The 25043-nt window shown below is 40.6% G+C and overlaps 1 protein-coding gene across 2 annotated transcripts; it reads left to right on the forward strand.

The window, feature by feature from the left end:
• The first annotated feature begins 255 nt into the window (after window positions 1-255).
• On the forward strand, window positions 256-24553 carry cd99 (CD99 molecule). 2 transcript variants are annotated; one of them, XM_014151544.2, is made up of 12 exons: window positions 256-752; window positions 6729-6758; window positions 7177-7230; window positions 8141-8185; window positions 8400-8435; window positions 10328-10378; window positions 10537-10626; window positions 11401-11436; window positions 11593-11625; window positions 15698-15820; window positions 16031-16084; window positions 16512-17871. In XM_014151544.2, exons 1-12 carry the CDS (start codon window positions 692-694, stop codon window positions 16538-16540), a joined length of 642 nt encoding a protein of 213 aa, XP_014007019.2. In that variant the 5' UTR covers window positions 256-691; the 3' UTR covers window positions 16541-17871. The 2 variants fall into 2 exon arrangements, with proteins under 2 accessions (XP_014007019.2, XP_045554766.1); XM_045698810.1 differs by lacking the exons at window positions 256-752; window positions 6729-6758; window positions 7177-7230; ... (6 more) ...; window positions 15698-15820; window positions 16031-16084 and adding exons at window positions 16384-16413; window positions 18811-18949; window positions 19239-19413; ... (4 more) ...; window positions 22416-22562; window positions 23532-24553 and having other exon boundaries at window positions 16512-18566.
• The last annotated feature ends 490 nt before the right edge of the window (window positions 24554-25043 follow it).

A 25043-nucleotide genomic window follows, 5' to 3' on the forward strand; every position in this document is an offset into this window, starting at 1 on the left:
TGGCCCAGCTGCCACATTTTCTTCGCTTTTACGCGCACCGCACAAAATGGAAAGGCACGTTACAAATTAAAGTGAAAACCATGACAACTCGCTAGATGGCACAATCGCCCAATTCAAATAGCCAACGTGTTATCGGAGTACCACACATTTAGATCTGCTGAGCAGTGTTTGGGAAATGATTAAACGTACGTGTGTGCCGTTTTCTATTATATTACACCATAAACATGAAATTGATGCAAAATACCTTTTGTGTAGCTTATTACGCATATGCTGATAAAATAACGATTTCCCTTGAATAGAGACCGTTCAGATAGCGATAATTACATTCATTTTCAATCAATTGATGGGCGATAGGCAACAAGAGTAATGTAAATTTAGGCGTATGCGCCTCACTTCTCTCAGATTGTGACCTGATGCGCGGCCAGGGTTACGCCTTTGTTTTAGGACGTTACCACAGCACACCCACCCTGACTGCTCTTTCATTCTGTTGGAAAGTTGACTGCCAATCTGTAACTGGAGAACACTCGAGTGCTGGTAGGCAACGAGGGGACAGCACCGCACATTGACACACCCTAAAGTTACCGATTTATTTTGACAAAGAACTCCGAGCAAGGAATTAGTTAAAATAACCATATCGATCCAGCATCGGATAATTCAGGGAAACGGTTGTTTTCTTTCCTATTCAGCAGACATGAAATCTTGCTTATGGATTGCCTTGCTTGTAACTCTTGTTATAGGGACGAAAGCACAAGGTACGTTTTTTCCCCCACCCAAGATGCATAACTACGCCATTATTAGGCCAATTATGATTAGCTATTATGATAATGATGATCATTACTATTATTGTTGTTATTTACTTTTTTGTAACTTTTTTTTTTTATATTGATGGCCTATTTAAAGTTATACGTCTTGCTTAGGCCTATCCTTTGGACAAGATACACACAAGATTGGCCTACAAGTTGTAGTAGATTTAGATAGATTTAGGCAAGAAAATAGACGGGGAAACTCCATGTCTGCGTCCCCCTCCCCCACGTTAAGAGTTATGTCTATTTGTGTTAGGGCACGTGCCTGTTGCATGCATTTGTTTTCCATCTCAGTCATCCGTGCAGTTTTTAGTTGCACAGTTGAGAATGATACGCAGTTACCTTAGCAGCAAGGCAGTATAACACTGTTACAAACTTGTAGGCTAATACAACACTTGTGTACTTCTTGTACAGTTTTATAATCACTGCTCTCAGAAGAGCTCTGACTCATTTTAGTGTGGTAGTATATGACTCAAGGGTGTGTCTAGTCTGCCCTTTATAATCCAGGCTAGTGTCTTTGGCTCATAGGGAAGCAGATGTGCATGCAATGCTAACAGGCACAACTGGGGACAACTTTGAAAAGCAAGTTTGAAAGGCACAGAGAGAGTGTTTTGTTTTCTCGCAGGTTTTAATTGCTGAAAGGTAAGGGGGGTTTGCAGAACACAGTTCCCTGTACTGCATACTAACAACTCTCACTGAAGTGTTTCTTTCAAGACACTTTCAAGCCAAGGCACCCTCTGCCATCCTTATTTTCTTTGTAGGCTCTCTGTACTTGTGTGTCAGTTGAAAAAGAATAGTTGCCAATACATTTGATAGTTGATAGATATTAGTTGATAGATACTATCAGATACTGTTGCCTCAACCCAATGTTTCAGATCCTCTTTCCCACAATGCAATTTTGAAAAAAATTACAATATAGGTTTAGGATCTTAATTAATCTGCAATGCAGGAAATGTTAAAATTGTAGTGTATTTGAGGTTTTAAAAGGCTTCTGAAGCTTGTAATTTCCACTAGAAATTTCAGACTTGATTTTCCTTTACGAAAAATATATCAACCCCTACAAAATGTCCATTAATTATAATCCACATAATAATTCACATTTCCTGTTGCTGCAGGATTATTTTCCTGCTGTAGAAAACTGGCTCAAATTAAGATCCTACATCTGTAGGCCTATAAGATATTGGACTTGGAAATATTTTCAGCCGTATAGCTCCTCTGTGAGTTATACTCAGCACCCAGTGAACATAACATTCTAAATATATATCCCATCCTGTGAATGGCTGTGTCTCTTGGCTTCATATGTGAGGCTGCTCCAGGATTGGCTAGAGTTGACCACAGGCATGCAGCCCCAAACCCCTACCCAGATGGGCACGCTGTCTTCATGATGACACATGTGATGCCTAGATTTAAAAGCCAGACTGAACTGATGAAAGACTGTTTTATACTACCCCATCATTGCCTCAAGTGTCCAGTACACAGTGAAAATAATTAGTACGAGTGGGTTATATTTAGTTAGTTGATACAGTTAATAGTTTGTTGGTCTTTCTTCTGAAAGTACACTGTAAAACCATGAAACATGTGACACGTTTATAACCTAAATGTCAGTGTTAAAAACTTAAACATTAGGCATTTAGATTAGCCAATAAAAGTTCTCATTTTAAACAAAGGCATTTAGAATGCAAGATTAAACATGATAGTCAGGTTTTTCCAGTCAGTTTCCAACCAGGAGAACGCATACAGTTGAAGTCGGAAGTTTACATACACCTTAGCCAAATACATTTAAACTCAGTTTTTCACAATTTCTGACATTTAATCCTAGTAAACATTCCTTGTCTTAGGTCAGTTAGGATCACCACTTTATTTTAAGAATGTGAAATGTCAGAATAATAGTAGAGAGGATGATTTATTTCAGCTTTTATTTTTTTCATCACATTCCCAGTGGGTCAGAAGTTTACATATACTCAATTAGTATTTGGTAGCATTGCCTTTAAGTTGTTTAACTTGGGTCAAACGTTTCTGGTAGCCTTCCACAAGCTTCCCACAATAAGTTGGGTAAATTTTGGCCCATTCCTCCTGACAGAGCTGGTGTAACTGAGTCAGGTTTGTAGGCCTCCTTGCTCACACACGCTTGTTCAGTTCTGCCCACACATTTTCAAGAGGATTGAGGTCAGGGCTTTGTGATGGCCACTCCAATACCCTGACTTTGTTGTCCTTAAGCCATTTTGCCACAACTTTGGAAGTATGCTTGGGGTCATTGTCCATTTGGAAGACCCATTTGCGATCAAGCTTTAACTTCCTGACTGATGGCTTGAGATGTTGCTTCAATATATCCACGTAATTTTCCATCCTCATGATGCCATCTATTTTGTGAAGTGCACCAGTCTCTCCTGTAGGAAAGCACCCCCACAACATGATGCTACCACCCCCGTGCTTCACGGTTGGGATGGTGTTCTTTGGCTTGCAAGCCTCCCCCTTTTTCCTCCAAACATAATGAGTGTCATTATGGCCAAACAGTTCTATTTTTCTTTCATGAGACCAGAGGATATTTCTCCAAAAAGTACGATCTTTGTCCCCATGTGCAGTTGCAAACCGTAGTCTGGCTTTTTTATGGCGGTTTTGGAGCAGTGGCTTCTTCCTTGCTGAGCAGCCTTTCAGGTTATGTCGATGTTGGACTTGTTTTACTGTGGATATAGATACTTTTGTACCTGTTTCCTCCAGCATCTTCACAAGGTCCTTTGCTGTTGTTCTGGGATTGATTTGCACTTTTCGCACCAAAGTATGTTCATCTCTAGGAGACAGAACGCGTCTGCCTGGTCCCATGGTGTTTATACTTGCGTACTATTGTTTGTACTGATGAACGTGGTACCCTCATGCGTTTGGAAATTGTTCCCAAGGAATAACCAGACTTGTGGAGGTCTACAAATTTTTTTCTGAGGTCTTGGCTGATTTCTTTTGATTTTCCCATGATGTCAAGCGAAGAGGCACTGAGTTTGAAGGTAGGCCTTGAAGTACATCCACAGGTACACCTCCAATTGACTCAAATGATGTCAATTAGCCTATCAGAAGCTTCTAAAGCCATGACATAATTTTCTGGAATTTTCCAAGCTGTTTAAAGGCACAGTCAACATAGTGTATTTAAACTTCTGACCCACTGGAATTGTGATACAGTGAATTATACGTGAAATAATCTGTCTGTCAACAATTGTTGGAAAAATTACTTGTGTCATGCACAATGTAGATGTCCTAACCAACTTGCCAAAACTATAGTTTGTTAACAAGAAATGTGTGGAGTGGTTGAAAAACCAGTTTTAATGACTCCAACCTAACTGTATGTAAACTTCTGACTTCAACTGTATATTTCTTAAGTATTCAGATTTTGAACACTGCTGTTTACTTTCCCATGCATTTCATCATTAGAAGTTGATGTGACTTTCCATGCCTTCTTCAGATCAGTGTTAGTAATGTCTGTCACCTTACTGGACAGGATATTTGATTCAAGAAATCTTTTCAGTTGCATGGTGTTGTTAATCGACTGTGTTGAGTTCATTTTTGTTAACTCTCTCTGAATGACTGCTCTGGTGAAGGACTTAATAAACAAGACAACCTGAACCAGTGGTTCCCAACCAGGGGTACTAGGAGGACCCCAGGGGCTACTTTGACTATCCAAAGGGACTTGAGAAGACTCATGGGACCATACTGGTAAAATACTCTTGAGTGGGTAAATCAGGAGTACTCCAGCAGAGCAAATTCTGTCAGTGGTACAGTAACTGCAAAAGGTTGGGAACCACTGACCTAAACCTCATTATCATATTTCCCAGCATGCTTTGTTGCAGGTTGAGTCTTAGAATAGTTTGTTTTAAAATCTATACACATTGATTGATTAATTGATGTTAAACTATTCAAAGATAAATAAATTCATTTAAAAAAGAACTAATCCAATCTGTTTGGGGTTGGATTTATTGCACCCGTTACTGAGATGGTTGTTTTAGTTTAGATGGTTTAAGTCAGTGGTTCCCAACCTTTTCCAGTTACTGTACCACTGACAGAATTTGCTCTGCTGGAGTACTCCTGATTTACCCACTCAAGAGTATTTTACCAGTATGGGCCCATGAGTCTTCTCAAGTCCCTTTGGATAGTCCAAGTAGCCCCAGGGGTCCTCCTAGTACCCCTGGTTGGAACCACTGGTTCAGGTTGTCTTGTTTATTAAGTCCTTTACCAGAGCAGTCATTCGGAGTGCAGGTTGTGGGTGATACAATTTTCAAATTCTTGGATATCCTCCCGCTGGCTGGATTCTGATGGGAATTACTATTCACAGCACAAACCAGCGTACTGTGACTTGCAGGTCTTATGTGGCACATAAGCCAAGATTTTCAGACTACAATGTAGAAGTTAACTAAGCCTTGTGAAACGTACACTGAGTGTACAAAACATTAGGAGCACCTTCCTATTATTGCTTTGCACCCCCTTTTGCCCTCAGAACAGCCTAAATGTGTTGGGGCATGGACTCTACAAGGTCTCGAAAGCATTCTACAGGGATGCTGGCCTATGTTGACTCCAATGCTTCCCACAGTTGTGTCAAGTTGGCTGGATGTCCTGGACCATTCTTGATACACACAGGAAACTGTTAAGCGTCAAAAACCCAACAGCGTTGTAGTTCACCTACTACCATACCCCGTTCAAAAGCACTTTAATATTTTATCTTGCCCATTCAACCTCTGAATGGCACACAATCCATGTCTCAATTGTTTCAAGGCTTAAAAACCCTTCTTTAACTGTTCTCCTCCCCTTCATCTACACTGACTGAAGTGGATTTAACAAGCGACATCAGTAAGATATCATAGCTTTCACCTGGTCGGTCTATGTCATGGAAAGAACATGTGTTCCTAATGTTTTATACACTCAATGTATAGTATGTGATCATAAAGGGTTGAACTTTAATTGAAATACCTTTACTTAGGCAGTCACTAGGTGAACGTTTCAGAAAATGAATTTATTGCAACAACCATGTCTCTGTCACTAACAAACACTGTCATGGGTTGGCATTTCTCACGTTCACTCGAGAGGCATGCTTGGAAATATGCAAATACGGCTTTACACCCTACAGTGTTAAAACAACACCCCCAGTGTTTAGAGTTTAAAACCTAAAGTCCTTGTGCGGAATAAACATGCTCATGTGGTTAACAAGTGTTACAATGAATAAACATGCCCTGGTGTTTACAATCTAAACACTGTGATGTGTTTTCATCAAAATTCATAAATTCCTTAAAAAGTGTCTCAGAAAAGTGTTAGTTGTGTTATGTGTTCAGATCCTAAACACTTGGTTTTACAGTGTCAGAAGCAACTATCTGACTTTTCTGCTCAGTTTCACTTGAGACCTTATTCTTATACAGTCTAAGGTTCAGACGCAGTAAGCAAATGTATTCAAACTGGGAGGCCTCTATTTTAAGTGGGTTGGCTAATTAGGTAATTGGTTCATTAGTTAGTGTGCTAGTTCAGTCTTAGCTTGGTTAATTCACAAAGGTTTAACTACAGCCAAGGCAGAGTAGAGAAATAGAGTGCTCTAGGATACAGCTCTCTGGTTTCAGCTGCCTATGAGTCATTCAAACCATCAAACCGCAACTCACAGTAGTGGCAACAGACAGACTGTATGCCTGGCAAGGCCAGTTCCCTCATAACAAAACCACACCAGGCAACCAATACAGGATGTACTACCTGCTGTTAAGTTGCACAAACACTGTCACAATATCAAAGTCACGCACATAGCAACTGGTGGTTCCATGGAACGTTTTTAGCACACAGTTAAAGAAGCTAGTTTGGTTAGTTGAGTAGAAAGTGGTGCTAACTAAGATGCGTAGACAGCCAGTGTTGTGGGTGTGATGATGTTGTCGTGTGCCTGACCAATAGTGTTTCATCTTTGTCCCACAGACTTCGATCTTTCTGATGCCTTTGATCTTGGTAAGTTTCTTGATATTTTGTTGTTGTTGTTGATAAGTAAGCCTACTGTAGATGTAGTACATAATGATGAAGCAGGTGTAATGGCTGTTCCTCACAATATTCAGGTCTTCCTCCTCTGCCTATCTGTAGCACTGCTCACGGCGCTGTCTGGCTCAGTTGAATGCATATTGCATAATGCAAATTGGTTAATTAGTTATTACTGAACAGGAGTTCATGTCCAAATATAATTTAAGCCTTTTGAAAATATTTTATATAGGATTAGAAATGACCATTTTAATTCGCAATACTCATAACACATGATGATCCTGTTATTATAATACAGATTTCTTTTTATATAACGTGACATCTCCAGCCTTATAGATTAAAATGTGATGAATGATTTTATGAAAGGCAAAAAAAAACCTCTCTCTTTTTTTAGATGACGCTATAACTACTATTCCAAAACAGCCAAAGCAACCTACAAAGGATCCAGGTAGGGAAACCTCTCACATAATATTACACTGACTGTGGGATGAAACCAACTCTGGAAGTCAACAAGAAGCCACTAGCAAGGGAACATAGACAACTTATTAGTCACAACTCATATGACTCAACATGAACCACATCAATAACCACTTTAAAGAAACAGAATATGAGCCCAGCATGTGACTGCAGGGTGGCCCAGCCCCCGAAGGGACTCTTATCAACTCTATGCAAGGATTTCCTTTGTGTTGTCTTCCTCTGTGATCTCTCCGTCCGCATTCTGTCACGCTTCTTCAAATACCCCTCTACCTGACCAGATTCTTCTGTGTTGACAGTGTTATAATCATGCTATAAGCATAAATAAATGTCATTACATTTCTTAATCTCCAGGAGGTGGTTTGGATCTATTCGATGCTCTTGGTCCAGAAGGTAAAATGACACAGTAATAGGTGTATATGGCTCCCTCTTTGTCTAAGCTGGTGTTGGTTTTCCTCTTGGAACCTTTCTATATATCAGACTTACATTTGGTTACCCTTCTCAAATCAACAGATAGCTGTGTTGGTGCTGGGATAATAAGATTGGATCGTTCCTCGTCTCGGATTTCTTTTTCACTGATTAGTTTTAAGGGTTCATCCAGTTTGCGATTTGGGTGATAGATTTATAACAGCATACAATTGTATAGTTATACTGTTGTGGTATTCAGTTATATTCAACCAGTAATAACTGGCTAAATTAAACACCCATCCCTTTCAGAAAATCGCAATATGGATCCCCTTATTCACTTATTCTATATTTCTAATTAAAGTTTTCCTTTCCTGGCTTTAAAATGGTAAGACTCAAAGGTGAAAATCCTGGGAATTATGGTTTAAAGTTGAGGCTTTTTTAATCCATCTTCCTTGATTCACCTTTCCTCCCCTTAGAGCCTGAGAAACCAGCTGGGATCCCCCCTAAAGAAGGTGGAACTGGTAAGGCATCTATGGCCGACAAATGTCAAATGAATGGATAGCTCACATGTATTTCAACGAAGATGTTATTTCTGTTCTCAGATGATTTAGATCTTCTGGATACGTCAATGTGTTTATTTACATCAATGTGTTCTTAACTAAATATGTTGTCCAATCATTTGCCCAACGTGAAATACAATGCTCTTATAGTTGATATACTTGATGCCCTTTCCAGATCCCAAACCTGTAGATCCCAAAAAAACAGCTGAGGGTAAGTAAATTAACTCAACCAGCTGAAGTAACTCTGATCCCTTATAATTACAGTATCCATCCTATTTGATCAGGGTTCTAGCAATCAGATTAAAGAACCCAGGAAGACATTCTGATCAGTGCATAAAATGAACATCCGCCACCCGCCAGATGCGTGTAGATTTAGGTATTGGCGGGTAGGAATGTCTATTTCACCAGCCACGGTGTTCAATTTGCAGGTCTCTAGAGTGCGAGCATTACATTTGTGAATAAAATAGTCAAAAGTGTGAGTTGAAATTTATCGCAGAAAAGTGCTGCAGTAGCTGTTTTCAAAGTATTTCTGCTGTTTTGTTTCATAGCTCCTAATTGCACAATGAAATATGAAACCTATATCCCACCTCACGCAGCAACACTGCCTGGCAGGAGAGCTGTGCGCTCTGTGTGAAGTGCTGATAGATTCATTTTTGGAGGTGCTGCGCACAGGCATAAAAGTTGGTCTAATTTACTCAAAAGTCTATAAAGTGAGACAGTGTCCTTGTGTTTCTTGGCTATTTACATTGTTTAGTTCAGAAGCTCAGTTGTTTTAAAACGTTAGTTTGAGGTTGCTGCTTCAAATGATAGCCCTAGTCAGATCGCAAATCTCACACACACACACACAAAGCACATGACACAACTCTGGTGTCGCATTTACCAAGGTAACCTCTCGCCCTTAAAGGGGCAGCTGAAAAATATGTCTCATCTGATATTTTGGTTAAAAGACTCAGGTTACAAACATTTTGTGAAATTGAGCAATATACCACATTACTTCTTACTAATGCATTTCTTGTTTTGGAAACATTACAAGGCATGGTCATCCGTAATTTTTATTTTTTTTATGTTAAATGTTTTGGCTGGTAAAAAATCTGAGAGGCGGGTACCTGCCACAGTGGCTGCAGACCAAACAGTCAATTTTAGGCCCTGGTTCTGATACCTAAAGCAAACCGAATATTGACCTCAAGATGGGAGATGTCACCCATTGTAAATGATACAGTCATAGAATCCATATGTTTTCTGTTATATTTTCTCTTCATAGATGGGATGGGTTTTGACCTGTCTGATGCCTTGGGTCCAGGTAAAGTCAGAGTTATTGTTAGGTGCTCAGTCTTGGGAAGAAGTCTTTCTATTTTGTGCAGGTCTATTTTGGGGATTCTCTCTTTGTCCCTAACTCCCTGTTTACTTAACCCAATCGATCAATTAATCAGACAAACAAACAATTAATAAATCATTCAAATCAAGCAATCAGCCGGGGTGCAGGTCGCCTAGTGGTTAGAGCGTTGGACTAGTAACCGAAAGGTTGCAAGATTGAATCCCTGAGCTGACAAGGTAAAAATCTGTCGTTCTGCCCCTGAACAAGGCGGTTAACCCACTGTTCCTAGGTAGTCATTGAAAATAAGAATTTGTTCTTAACTGACTTGCCTAGTTAAATAAAGGTAAAAAATAAAAAAAACGGGCTTGTGATGAATCATACCCACTGCTATCTATGATTAATCTTTACCTCAACAGCCTTTACATACCCAGCAAGCACCTTTTGTCTTGAGATGTCTTGAGACATGGTGATGGCTGGGTATGTAAAGGAGGTTCCCTTTGCTTTGCGTCCAGTGACTCTCACACTCTCACACTCTCTTAATAAGAAGCTTGGCCTCTTGAGCTTTCAAAACCTGCTAAACCAGACTGTCACTTTCACTTAAGAGCTTAAGTGATTGTAGGTGCTGATGTTTTCACATCTAATGTCGGAAGAAATGATATGAGGGACTAGTGGCGTGCTTCCCAGTGTGAAAACACATTATAATGTTATTATAACGTGTAATAATGTAATATAAATAATGGTCCTCTTCCCACTCCTCTCCCTTGTTCTCTAATGTCTATCATCCATAGATCCCGTACCGGGTAAACCAGCTGTTGTTCCACCTAAAGATGGAGGCACCGGTACTAAGCATTGGATATATCCCTTTATTTCCTCTGTTTGATGATCATATACTATGTGTGTGCTACTGTGAATTGTTATTATGGACTCCCAGGACTCTCTGGAAAGCAGTGGTAATTGTTACCGACTCACCTGTTGCTATACTGTTTTCATCTGGAAGGTGGCGGGTCCTTCGGAGACAATGACCTGTTTGATATAAGCGATAACGATAACTACAAGCCTGATCCCGGCAAGGGAGGTGGAGGAGGAGGTAGGACATTTAAGGCTTTTATTATTGAATAAGTTTAGAAGCAGTGTCACAAGCAAGACAAAGGGTGCTGTTCATACAAATTAGTTAATGGGTTTGACTTCCAACAGTAGGCCTGCAATCTTACTGTTGAGGGAGAGTCATTTCTACTTAGACTAGTATAAGTCAAAATACACACAATAGAGTATGTCGGGGAGGCTGGGGACCCGACAGAAATTGTCCATTGTTGCCATATTGAAGTTAATTGCAGTGCTAAATTCACTGTGGACTAAAACAGAACCGTTCTGTCTTTAAAACTGTATACACATTTCCTTTCTCTTTTTCCTCTTAGTCACGTAGAATTGAAGTAATTACTTGTTCTTTACAAAAGAGAGAAAAAAAGCAAAAATAGGGAAGGGAAAAACCCCTCATGGTTACCAATGTAATTAGTGCCATATGCCTGTTAGTCTGATGCTATCACTGCATGATACTGTGGAGAGTCCAGAGGAGCTGGAAACAAACTGAAATAACCTGTCATTAAACTCAGTGTAAGGGGACGGTTTCAGCCCTCACAGTTAAAGACGACATGTTTGAAAGGAGTCTGGAAATATTTTGACCAACTCTATGAAGACTTTATACAATAAATCTCTGAAGTCTTCATGAACATTTGCACGTACATGTAAATAGAACACACAGACCTATCTAGCTACTTCTATGTACAGTATGTCTAGAAGTATATACTACAGAGGGAGTAGAAGTGTCTCACTTTGCTGTTTTTTTGTTGTTGTTTATATATAGCACGTGCAGCTGACCCAGCTCCCTCAGATCCCAATGGTACGACATTTATAGCACTTTCTGTTTGCCTGAAGTTTGTCTGAAGTTCTTGCGTGCTGCTAGTAAAACTGATTCAAAACAGTATTACTGCAAAATCAAAGTACACAAACTTATGGACTTATTGCTTACTTTCTCACTTTATTTTTCCCTCTTCAGGAGGAGGTGGTGCTCCTGCAGATCAACCTCAAGGTAAAACAATCAATCCATTTATTTCTACAATAAATAATGTTAATTATCAAGCGTCTCAGAGGAGGAATTATATGGGGTGCCGTTTTGTCAAGTTGAACGGCTATTTCGCACCAGATTTAGGTGGAATCTTTAGAGTCTGTATTCGCCCACTGTACCCACACCAAGTCTTTTCATTTAACTCTCACCACTCATCTTTACCGTGATGTCAAAGGCCTGCAGTATGAAGAATCTCAGTGACAGTGAATTCTTCTCACACCTTTTGAGGGACTAAGCTCTGTGCTTTTATAGTCATATCTGTCTCCTGTCTCAGAGGAAGTTGGCTGATTGCCCTGGTTTTAGTGTGTGCTCCTCACGGTCGGATTATGTTGTTTTATACTTCCTGTTGCCAATCCAAACACAGCACAGATTCTGAAAATGAATAATACAACTAATGAAAGGGCTGCGCTGAGAGGAGGTCTATCAAACTAAATGTGTTGAAACCTAACTTCGCTTTGAGGATTCCCTGATCAAATAGTGCAAGTGGAGGCTTGAGGATGGCCATTTCTTGTAGCAAGAAATATAGTTTAACTTCTGGGTAAACAAGTACAGTAAGCTTTATGGGAACATTGGGAGCTATTGGTTTGGAATACAAAGGGGAATTAACTCTGATTGGCTTGAATGGGTGCACACTATTGGCCATAGCCTAAAACCCAGGTACGATTCTGTGTCATTGTAGATCTAGACCTACTGTGGGCCCAATTCCTGAAGATGCTAGATGCTAACATGCCAGAGGGCTTCCATGTTTGGATATCCAACATAAAGCAAGCAGTGGTGCCTCTGTTAGAGAAGGCCATGGAGCTTTTGAATGTGGGCCAATGAAGGAGCCCCCAGTGACTTTCAGGAATCAGGGAGACATCTATCCACCTATGTTCTGATTGGTGCTCAGATCTGAGGGAGTGTTCTGATTAGTTGTTTCCATGGTGTTTGAGGTGCTTTAAAACACCTATAAGGGCTGATCTTACAAAGCAATGATTTGTACGCTCTTAGAAAAAATGGTTCCAAAAGGTTTATTCGGCTGTCCCTATAGGATAACCCTTTTGGGTTCCATGTAGAACTCTTTGGTTCTACCTGGAACCAAACAGGATTCTCCTATAGGACAGATCCTTTTTTTCCTGAGTTTATGCTCCAGTTTTCACTGGGTTAAAGCTAAGGTTAGTACAAAGTTCAGAGGTTTTATCCCTTAAGGAGTGGGTGTGTTCTCATCCCCTCTGACACCCCACCTTTCTCTTTACTTTCTGAAGTCAGTTTCTGAATCATTCCTGTGTGTTGAGCTTATGGGATACTTTCTGAAGTCAGTTTCTGAATCATTCCTGTGTGTTGAGCTTATGGGATACTTTCTGAAGTCAGTTTCTGAATCATTCCTGTGTGTTGAGCTTATGGGATACTTTCTGAAGTCAGTTTCTGAATCATTCCTGTGTGTTGAGCTTATGGGATTCTGTTTTGTAAAATGTTACAGCTATAAGCCTAAAGATAGTGGTTACTGATATTATCAAGGTTATTTTTATTGTCCCCCCCCTGTTTTTGGGCTGCATATTTGGCCACTTGCCAGTGGAAACCACATTTTCCACTGTTAGAATGGTTTTTGAGGCATTCTTATGCATTGCATGTAGTTGTTTCATATGTGTGTTCCTTCTTGTTGTCACAAATGTTGAAGCCGTGTAGAAGAGACCAAACTGCATGCGGAATGTGGATACTCATCTTTTAATATAATTAAGTAAAGTATACACAGAAAACAATAAACACTCACGACAGGCTAACAGGCTACTTACGAACAAAACGAATAGCAGTGTTAACTCAACCACCCACAACCCCAAGTGACAAACATACTCCTAATTATATGACTCCCAATCAGGAACAACGATCACCAGCTGTCCCTGATCGGGAGCCACACAGACCCACATAGAAATACAACACCCAGAACACACATACTCTGCCACGTCCTGACCAAAACTACACAACACCCTCTGCTGGTCAGGACGTGACAGTACCCCCCCTAAAGGTGCATACCCCGAATGCACCTAAAAAAAGAAACCACAAAATCCCCCAAAACCACAAAAACAAATACCCCCTAAACAATAAGGGAGGGTGGCTGCCGTCAACGACGGCACTGTGCTACACCCCCCCCTCCCCAACCCACCTATCCTGGAGGTGGCTCTGGTTCTGGCCTCCTGCCCTCCAGGTTGTATGCAAACTCATTGGGGTCCGGGTCGCAGACAGACTCACTCCGTTGTGGATCGTGGGCAGATTCCTTCAGTTCCATACTGTAGGCAGACTCAGTTAATTCATAGTTAATTATCCACTTATTCAGTTCCTGATCATAGACAGACTCACTTGGTACCGGATCGCTGACAGACTCCCTCGGTTCCGGGTCACAGGCAGACTCCCTCGGTACCGGACTAGACACTGTTGCCGGATACTCTGGACTGCACACTGGTGCCGGATACTCTGGACTGCACACTGGTGCCGGATACTCTGGACTGCACACTGGTGCAATTAATGCAAAAATAATGATGATATAAAAAGGCTAGAGAAGCCCTCTATGTTTACAAATCTTGAGAATTATTGGTCATAGTCCAGATGTAAAACAGATGTCTGACACTCATGGAAGGTCTTTGTTTGAATGTCCTTCCTGTGTCGCATCTTGTCATAACATGCCCATCGTTACTGTACCCTAAGCCTGTTACTTACTAAGGCTTTTGCAGCCTAGTCCTAACAGCCCCTCACAGAGGCCTAGTCAGAACACATTCCTAGCATAGCCAAACTTCACAGCACTTGGTTAAAACTCTTTTTTTGTGCTAATGTGTTCTAGAACAACCTGACATGCAGTTCTCTCATATTCCAATATTGACTACGTTAATTACTTATTCTGAAACACTGAAGGATATATGTGCTAAGCCAGTAGGGGTTATACACGAATTTAAAAAAAAAAAAAAATCTTGTGCGTTTACAAATGATTTATGTATCGTGGTAAATGTTCCTGTAAGGTTGGAAGTTGTCTTTCATTGGGGTACGTTTCTTTGGCCACTTGCATTCAAATACAAAATCTTGTTTCCATTACAACGTGTCTTTCCATGTTAGAAGCACGCGGCTACTTCTTTTTCGTACGATGTGCGTGTTACAACAGAGAGGTTAGCTATCAACACATTGCTATTGTCGTCTCTTTGTCTGTTGTTGTATTCCTTCAGATGTTAATAAAGCTGAACGGTGTTCTGATTTATGGTGTTCTGCAGAGGACCTATAACACATAGCGTGCTTTCTGTTGATGGAATCCATGCAACCGGCTCTTGAAGAATGTAGCTTGCATGTGTGACTGTGAGCGAAGGTTATTGGACTGAACTGTACGATTGTAGCCAAAGGCGGTAGGTTGCATTCTTCAGCAGTAAGTCACCGTTTGTTGGGGTTTCATCCAGTTTTTACCCTGGGCACCGCCCTGTTTCAATGCATGATACACTGTTACTCACAGTGGTTCTCTATGGGAAAATCCCGTTTTTACTTGTAAGGTTGATTCATCAAAATTCAAGTGTTTGTTCACTGTAATCCCATGGTGTATTTCTTTCTTTGTTACTTTCTGTGTCCTTGGGAGTTGGGTTTGTGTTATTCCTTCACTGTATCACTGGGTTGTGGCTTTCTCTGAGGTTTCATGGTTTCATGTCTTTTGTCAAGATAGTTTTAAGATGTTTTTAAATAGAAACTCTGGAATATTTCTGTTTCAGCCCCCATAGTATTCTGTTGTTGCACTATTTTCCACCCAGAAATACTTTGCCAGCACATTACAACCAGAGGCCGTCATAAAAACGCTCTCGACCACCACCTTGTGGAATTATGGTATAGTTCCAAAATGTTTTCCATTGGTGTGCAACTAGACTAGAGCCGTATGTTTTTGAAAAAAAAGGCACGTTATGCAACATGAATAATAGCCTCACTCACACACACACACTTTCTTTAATATATTTTTCTAAGAATCACTCAGAGGGAAAACATCTAGCGTAACCTTATCAACTAAACATCCACAATGGATCTTTTTGTTGTGTAGAAGGAGAAGCTGGATCTGGTCAGATCGCTGGCATAGTGAGTGGAATAGGAGTGGCCCTCCTTGGTGCTGCCTCCAGCTACTTTGCCTACCAGAAGAAGAAACTGTGTTTCAAGGTTCAGGGAGGTGAGTGAATGGGACTGGGATACGTACAGTACAGTATGTGTAGTAGTGGATACAAGGTTCCCCTGGCTGTAGACGCCTGTAGGGCATCTAATAGAAGTCTACAGCCATGTCTCAGGGCAAGATCCAAGGGTCTAGAGGTCCTACTATGAAGTTGTCTGTGGCACATAACATGTTCTTAAATGCAAATGCTTATGTAATTTCTCCATTCAGGTGAAGACCCAGAAAGTGGAAAGAACGCACATGGAGCTCAGTCTGATCCCCAAGGTAAGCACTAGTTATTACACGATCTCATTAGTCTCTCTCTCTCTACAACTCCAATATACTATCTACTACTCCAATATACTACTCCAGTATTCTACCTACTACTCCAGTATACTACCTACCTACTACTCCAGTATTCTATCTACTACTCCAATATTCTACCAACACTATCTACTACCTTACTATATACTGCCTACCTACTATCTCATTCTAGTATTCCTGTTCGGTTTTCCTGCCTTTTCACTGGGTGGGTCCTGCTTCTCTGTTTCTTTACTTCTCTCTGTCCTCCATTTCTTTCCTGCAGATTAGGGCAAGGGAACCCTCGGAAAAAGGTCTGCTGAGAAGGGTTTTAAGTTATTTTAAATTCCAATGCATTGTTTTTTTTATATTGTTAACATAACCATTATTTCTGTGCTTCCTCTGATTCCAGTGATGAGCAACTTGCTCAGGTCATCCTAACTTCGATCAGGTCATCATAGAGGAACCTCACCTTTAGCAAAGAAACACCTTCTTCCATCAGCAGGTATCAACTGTCTGCTGGGGACATCAGTGGGCAAAAAAATACAATAAAATATATAGATTTTTTTTCATTTGGAATTGAACTTTTGGAGAATGTTAGTTATTTGTTTTTGTTTATCTAGCTGTGTAAAGACACTTAGATTTACAACTTGAATACATGTTTTTTTTTTTTGCATTGATCATTTTCATTGTATATTGTTAGGTACCAAACAATTGTCGTTCAACATGCTGATGTGATTTTTCATCAGTTGTCATTTCATTTTCATTTCATACTTTAGTAGGCCAAGCTAGTATCTATAACTGCATTGTACATTTGACCTTGTTTACAACTAAACAAGTGCTTACATTGCACATAGCTTTTGTTGTATTTGTTTTACTTTAACTGTCTCCACATATATTCAATTCTGATTGGCAGTAGGATCTCTCGTTTCATCAAATGTCAGCGCTTGTTTTTCAAATATAACCCAGGCGAGTCTGTAGTTACACTAATCAAAACAAACCATGCACACAAAGGATGCTTTTATAACATGGCACACTCATGTCATTATTAATTGGATTCAAATTTAATAGAAGGATTTAGAACTTTTTGTATAGATGAAGGTATAATGAAAAAAAGTGCCTTAGAGAAAGGGATTATTTTGGTGGATATAAAAAGAATGTGTAGGGTACTATTTGGAGTGAGGAATGGTTTCAAGCTGAACTTTTAGCTGCATCACGTTTTGTCTTCTAGTAAGTTAATTGTTTGGGGTGCAAGCCACTCGTTAGTGTTTATGTGAGGAAAGATACCATAAATGCACATGATAAATAGACATAAATGTTTAAAAAAAATGTTTTGCAAAACAACATTTACACTGAGAAGTGGTTATTGTATGTTTTAAGTTATACTTGTTTAAGATTTGTATGTATGATTGCTTGATTTCTGATGCAATACAGATAAGAATAGAAATTGAAACCTGGGGTTGATACCAAACTAGTAAGTCAGCATATTCTACCATGTCACTTGTGCTGTAAATACTAATGAAGAATGCGTATAAAAGCGCTGCTGCTTTTTTGCTGTGTGATATATGCCATTTTTGTTCTCCTTTAACTTTCAGTACATGTAATTAAAACCTTTTAAGTAACTGCAACTGAAGAAGTGTTACTGCTTGTTCTTTACAAATACAGGAAATCATTTGTTGGCTTAGTTGATTGTAGTTAGTTGTTTTGTGTGTTTTGAAGGCTGTCAGTAATGTACCTTATTGTTATCAATAAAGTTCACTTTTTACAATTGATTGGTATTTTTTATTTAATGTATGTTTTCCATCAAGTTTAAACATCAGTGTTGTTGTCCATAGTAGCATTAATTTGCATATCATGAAGATTGACTAACGGGTCTACAGTGAATTGAATATATCTGCACGTAGTACTATGCACTTAGTTCCAGGGGTTGGACTACTGCAGACTATAGAGCACAGTTGTCGAAGGTCCTGCTTAAACTCTGCAAGTTTTCATTTTAGTTGAATGACCAGTGACACATGACCGAGAACTCAAACAGAGACTCTGATTTTGCTCTTGGACTAAAAACGGCAGATTTATTTGTATATCTACCAGCTTGAGGTTACAACCCCTGGCTTTAGATATAACCTCTCATAGTACATTTACAACTAATACTACTATAAGTTTCATAAAGGCAATCTAAATAGCTGTAAAAAAAATAAAAAAAATAAAAGATGACTTTATAATGATCATTCTGTATCTGTTGTTTGTGGGACAGTTACTACCGCTGGACTCGCTGGACTGTCGGACTGCACGATCAACATATTGGAGTTTCATTTTAGGGGAAACCAGTGCATTTTCTGCCAAGTCCTCTCTGCCAGTGGTGCGGGACCTGATCGATCACTTTGACACTTTTATTACCATCTATCACTTTTACCTCTGCCTCAAGTTGTTATTCATTTAGAGGAGTCGCTGTCACACACCATGCCAGGTAAGTTCTCATCATTATATCATAACCATTTTAATATAACCTGTCAGTGTCAAGTTGATTGACATCACTCTCTTGCACTCTCCAACTTAAAGCAAGAGGAAAAGAGGAAGTGCTTGACTGGAGAAAAACTTGAGAAATTAACTACTTTTAACTCGTAAAGAACATAATGCTGATGGCACTGTAAAACTGTTTGTAATCCATTTCTATAAATTACACCACCCACTCTTCCTTCCTGTGCCACCAGCGAACCAGGCCTTTGTCACCCTGGCCACCACAGACAGCTACTGCATGGGGGCTCTGGTGGTAGGACAGTGTTTACGACGACACAGGACCACACGCCAGACTGTTGTGATGGTCTCCACTAATGTCTCTAGCCAGGCACGGTGAGAGAAGTCCCTGCATCTCGGACAGAAATATAATATCACTGAGTCAAGGAGAGTGATGCATGACCTATTAGAATGTGAATGAAAGTTATACTCGGTGACAGAGGTCCCTGAAAAAAAAGATCTGACAAATGAAGTATTTTGTCTCCTCAGTTAAGGGGCTATTAGATTCACTGGATGGGGTCTTTTGCAGTCCTGGGTTCGCTGCGGACCTAGTGTATTTTTTGTGTATTGAAGTCAAGTAAAATCTGACTGTAGTTGTAGTAAATCCCGTGTTCTCTCCCCATAGGGCTGCCCTGGGCCATGTGTTTGACCAGGTCCTGGTAGTGGACGTGCTGGACAGCGGAGACCAAGCACATCTATCCTGGCTGGGACGACCAGAACTGGGGGTCACTTTCACCAAGCTCCACTGTTGGACCCTCACCCAATACCGCAAATGTGTGTTCCTGGATGCAGACACACTCGTGAGTGTACTGAAATCTCCCAAGACACCACTTGTCTCTAATGTATACACCCACTCAATAATCAATTTGTTTTAAAACCAAGGAACCAAATCTTACAATGTCAAAGCTTGATCTTTACCAGCAAATCAATTTGAATGTTTTGAGTTGTGCAATATGTATCTGTAACTAACATGGACCCAAACATAGTTATTGAAAGGTAAATCAGTACCTAACATGAATGTTACAATCGCCATTGGGACAAACCGTCATTTCTTTGCTCTGTAAAGACAAGTACAGAGCGCTTTTTACGTGCTGCAGATATGGGTGTGTTTGGTTTGAGTGTCAAGACCAAGCAAATAGAGCCCTGACTGGTCAGAGGGCTATGTAGGAAGTTCAGCTGAAAATAAAAACAGAATGAGCACATCCAGTACCATACAATAAATCTGAACTCTCATTATAGAAAACATCCACAAGTATGTGCAGTAGCTAGAAACGGCATCATGACACTTGATCCGGATCTTGACTTTAATAAAATCGGTGTTCATGTCGCAGAAAATGTCCAATATATGTACTCTGTACCACTGGCATTAGAAACTAACTTCCTCTTGTTTCCTGTTGACTCCCTGGCCTGTAGGTGCTGTGTAACGTGGACGAGCTGTTTGAGCGTGAGGAGCTGTCTGCGGCCCCTGATCCTGGCTGGCCGGACTGTTTTAACTCAGGGGTGTTTGTGTTCAGGCCTTCTCTGATCACCTACGGCAGGCTGTTGGAGCATGCGCGACAACACGGCAGCTTCGACGGTCAGTCAGAACCCTTACTCTTGCTTCAAGTCCACATCCCAGTTCATCCCTGACCCTAGCACTTTAACTGTCTCTTCTTGCAAAACATTTGGAAAACACACCTTGATGTTCATTTAGGAAATTATAGAGCTCTACCAGCAGTTGAGAATACTAGCAATGCCATATTAGAATTGTCAATTTGCATAGCAATTTTACTTATCTCAACAATATTACATAAATTACTTTACTTCTTCATTGGCTCTTCCTTATGATCTGAGCTGACAGTAACTCTACTGTATGCCCTCTCTGTTTTCAGGTGGGGACCAGGGCCTCTTGAACACATTTTTCAGTGACTGGGCTGTTAGAGATATCAGTAAACACCTGCCTTTTGTGTACAACCTCAGTGCCATCACAGTCTACACCTATCTGCCTGCTTATCAAGAGTGAGTAATATTTAACTTCAAATGGATCATTTCAGTAAATATGACATTCCCATGATTGAAAAGCATATTTTGACCACAAGCCTGACCCCACCCCTGCTACTGTTATTTTGCCTGATGTTGACCATATTGTACTGTTATCCTGGTCCCACACAGATATGGTCACAATGCAAAGATTGTCCACTTCCTGGGTTCGGTCAAGCCATGGAATCTACGTTCTAACTCACAGACCAATCAGCACACCAGCAGCCACCTGGAAGAGTTTGTTTACCAGTGGTGGATGGAGTACTCCTACTTACATCTCCTTATAAAGACAATGTCCCATCAAGAACCTGCTGTGCCAATCCAGCATGCTGGGCCAAAGCAACATGTAAGACGCTGTAGAATTGACTCATGTATTTTTCTCATACTGTATATGCACTTTATAACATAACCACATGTAAAACAAAGTGAAAATGTCATAAAATTGCAGTTTTATGTACTGCATACTGCGTCACAGCAGAGTGTATACAACATTTGAACATTTAGGTAAATATTTGCATTTGATAGACTGCGTAAGTGGACTACAAGGTACATCCTATAGAGAACATGTGTGTTTTCTCCTATGTCTGTTGTTCTTACGCAGAAGTACCACAGAGAGAGATCAGAGTCCAGCACTCTTGCCCCCTACTCTTCTCCTCTCTACACACCTATCTCAACAGTACAGACCATCACACTTCTTTCACAGAGCCAGGGACGAGAAGAAGAGAAGGCAGAGGCGAGAGAAGAAGAGAAGGCAAAGGCGAGAGAAGAAGAGAAGCCAAAGGCGAGAGAAGAAGAGAAGCCAAAGGCGAGAGAAGAAGAGAAGCCAAAGGCGAGAGAAGAAGAGAAGCCAAAGGCGAGAGAAGAAGAGAAGCCAAAGGCGAGAGAAGAAGAGAAGCCAAAGGCGAGAGAAGAAGATAAGCCAAAGGCGAGAGAAGAAGATAAGCCAAAGGCGAGAGAAGAAGATAAGCCAAAGGGGAGAGAAGAAGATAAGCCAAAGGGGAGAGAAGAAGATAAGCCAAAGGGGAGAGAAGAAGTTAAGCCAAAGGGGAGAGAAGAAGATAAGCCAAAGGGGAGAAAAGAAGATAAGCCAAAGGGAAGAGAAGTTAAGCCAAAGGGGAGAGGAGCAACAGTGTCGTTGATAGAGGACCTCACAGAATCATTACTCCGAAAAGTCACTCTGCTCACAGAGGAGAGGAAGAAGAGGCTTGATTCACCCACGCAGCCTGGAGAAATGGTTAGTCTTTAACAAAAGATGATATCGAGCTTTTGCCTCTGCATTATGATTATTAGTTAGGTATGACTTAAGTGTCTGAGGGATTTTGGAAGTAGTAAGTATTAGTTGTTCATTCTGATAGCTCTTTAACCCGGTTACGAATTCCGATCACCTTGAGGGATTTTGCACAACGAGTAAGAATTTAAGGTTATCGCAGTGGCCCCCCCTAAGGTTGTGATTCTAGAGGCTGTGCACACCCTGCCAATCTCAATGCGTCATAGGAAGGAACAGTGTGAGAAAGTGACTGAAATGATTTCTCAACACCTATTGAAATCTGACTCACGGACCTATATGATTGAAGCCATTGCTGTCAATACTTGCAACCTGGTGTAAACAAATCAGTGGGTACCAATTACCCACACTAATAGTAAATATATATAATTTATATATAACAAATATTAATGTGGATGCTTGTCAAATGCTTACAATTTTAGTTGGGTGTCTCTAGCTGTATGTTGTTGTGGAACGACCTATAACTAACTCCATGTGTGATTGGTCCCTGTCCTACAGCGTACCCAACGTCAGGATGTATCCCCGGGGAAGGAGGGAGGAACTGGAGACAGAACAGCCAACCAGGACCCACCTGGACCCAGTGGGGAAGGGTCAGAGGTCACTGACACGGCCTTCAACCCCATGGAGGATCCTGCCACTGAACCTGTACGCCACCTGTCTACACTAATATACACTGAGTGTACAAAACATTGGGAACACCTGCTCTTGACATAGATTGACCAGGTCAAACCACGTGAAAGCTATGATCTCTTATTGATGTCAATTGTTAAATCCACTTCAATCAGTGATGAAAGGGATGAGACAGGTTAAAGACAATTGAGACATGGATTGTGTATGTGTGCCACTCAGAGGGTGAATTGGCAAGACGAAAGATTTAAGTGCCTTTGAACGGGGTATGGTAGTAAGTGTCAGGCGCACCGGTTTGAGTGTGTCAAGAACTGCAACGCTGCTGGGTTTTTCACACTCAACAGTTTCCCATGTGTATCAAGAATGGTCCACTACCCAGAGGACATCCAGCCAAATTGACACAACTGTGGGAAGCATTGGAGTCAGCATCCCTGTGGAACGCTTCAACACCTTGTAGAGAGTCAATGCCCCGGACGAATTGAAGCTGTTCTTACAACTCTATATTAGGAAGGTGTTCCGAAGGTTTTGTACACTCAGTGTATATTTAAAGCCTACTATTAGGAACTGATTTAAGAAATTATCGATATATCATTCCATGTTTAAATGATCAACATTACAGAAATTGATGGCAAAATACAAATTCCTACTGAAGTAACACCCTCTGCTGGTGCACAGCAGTATTAACATATTTGACCTTAACAACAAAATATCGCACTTCATATTGCTTCAAGGCCTCCCGGTAACCATTCCTTAGTGATTTATTTTAATGTTCCTCATGTCTCCGTCTTTCATTTTTCATTACTCTTCTGACTGATGGTGAATGGAATGGCTGCCTAATCAATTGATTTTTTATTATCTTGGTTTTTACTGATATCATTTATCATCTTGGTTCCTAATCTATTATATAATCTTGGTTATTTTGAATCTCTTTTATCATCTTGGTTATTTCCTATGTATTTTTTGAACATCTCGGTTTTTTCCTTGTAGACTGCTGCAAAGGCAGAGGAGGATGATCTGGAGCAGCGCAGGCTGTGGGAGGAGGGCCAGGCTGACTATCTGGGCAAAGACGCCTTCGACAACATCCAGAAAAAACTGGACCGATTCTTATATTTGTAGCTTGTTTTGTGTGGCAAGATACTGTAGCAATAGTATTGTATACTCATGTTCATGTTTAAGTGTGTCATGTCTCTAGTGTAGGCCACCACTCTAATAGGGGTTTCTGTGTCCCTTTGCTGTAAAAATATATATATAAACTTGATTCCAATTTCATAAAGAAATGTGGTCATAGAATTCAAGTTGAGATGCATTCCTTATTTTGATGTTATGCTGGAAATATCTGGAAGATTTTTAATTGTCTTTATGTTGCCACTAGAGGGTACTGTGGCTTTTTAAATAAAGCATTTTTCCTGGTCAGTTACACTCAACTCCAACAGCCCAATAGGGGTCATGATAGTCTTGCATAGACTCCAGAGACTAGGGAAACTAGGGAAAGAATAAGTAATATTGGCCTCAGGGATCCTATTCATATATGTTGTTGGAGCAATATTAATCTATAGGCTTGTACACCACTATTGTCCTAGGAGAGAATGGTAGCCCTCACTGTGAGGGTCTGTGAAGGGCTGTGTAGGCCTACCAAGGCTAAGGAGATATAAGGTCAGTACAGAACTGTTAACGCTATCCTGAAAGACTAAATACAAACTCAAACTGAATAGAATAATAACTTATTCCAAAACGTATAGGCTACTTCCAGTAACAAGCCCACCTTCCCATTCCACCTTCCATCTCACTATCTCTCTAGTCCAGTCCGTTCCAGTCCTTCATCTTCCCATTTGGAGAACAGCAGCAGCCTTAAGTAACTTAAGGCTGCACTTAAATTGACTAATCAGCCACACCTTTAATCAGGCAAGTGGGGCCAGCTGGCTGTATTCTCTACCAGTTATTCAATAGCATTGACATCACAATAACCCTCCTAAAGGATTTCACTACTGCCTGAGTCTATTTGCTTTGACAATTGCTTTTATTTGACACCCAGATGTTTTCTCTGAATTCCATAGCTTCGCTGTCAGGTACATTAACTGTGCTATCCACCTAGCCAGGTTGAAAATCTAGCAAACTGTTAAAGAGCTGTTAAAAACAGGAGCTTTAGGCAATAGTTTAGGAGGGTGGAGGCGCGAGGAGAGAAACAGAGAGTATATTTCAGTTTGTTTCTTTTTGTTTACTCCCCCTTAAATATGTTTCAGTGCTAGACATTGCGTCCCGAATGGGACCCTATTCCCTATATAGTGCACTACTTCTACTTGTTCTGGTAAAAAGTAGTGCACCATATATGGAATAGGGTGACATTTGGGATGTATACACTGATGCCGCACAGGAAGAAACGGAGGTAATCATCTCGGCTCTTTCAGAAGATGGGGGACAAGGTTCTCTTTTGGTTGTCTGATATTCTTCCAAAAAGAAAGTCCTCCAAGCTGGCTGTTTTAGTAATAAAGCATTAATAAC

Source organism: Salmo salar, chromosome ssa17 (genome assembly GCF_905237065.1).
Source record: "Salmo salar chromosome ssa17, Ssal_v3.1, whole genome shotgun sequence".
NCBI classification, from domain to species: domain Eukaryota; kingdom Metazoa; phylum Chordata; class Actinopteri; order Salmoniformes; family Salmonidae; genus Salmo; species Salmo salar.

What these genes read in the sequence shown, in the direction of transcription:
- cd99 (XM_045698810.1), top strand. An exon ending in ACAACACGGCAGCTTCGACG is followed by an intron (nt 20,190 to 20,484) that starts GTCAGTCAGAAC and finishes CTCTGTTTTCAG; the next exon opens with GTGGGGACCAGGGCCTCTTG. An exon ending in AGGATCCTGCCACTGAACCT is followed by an intron (nt 22,563 to 23,531) that starts GTACGCCACCTG and finishes TTTTCCTTGTAG; the next exon opens with ACTGCTGCAAAGGCAGAGGA.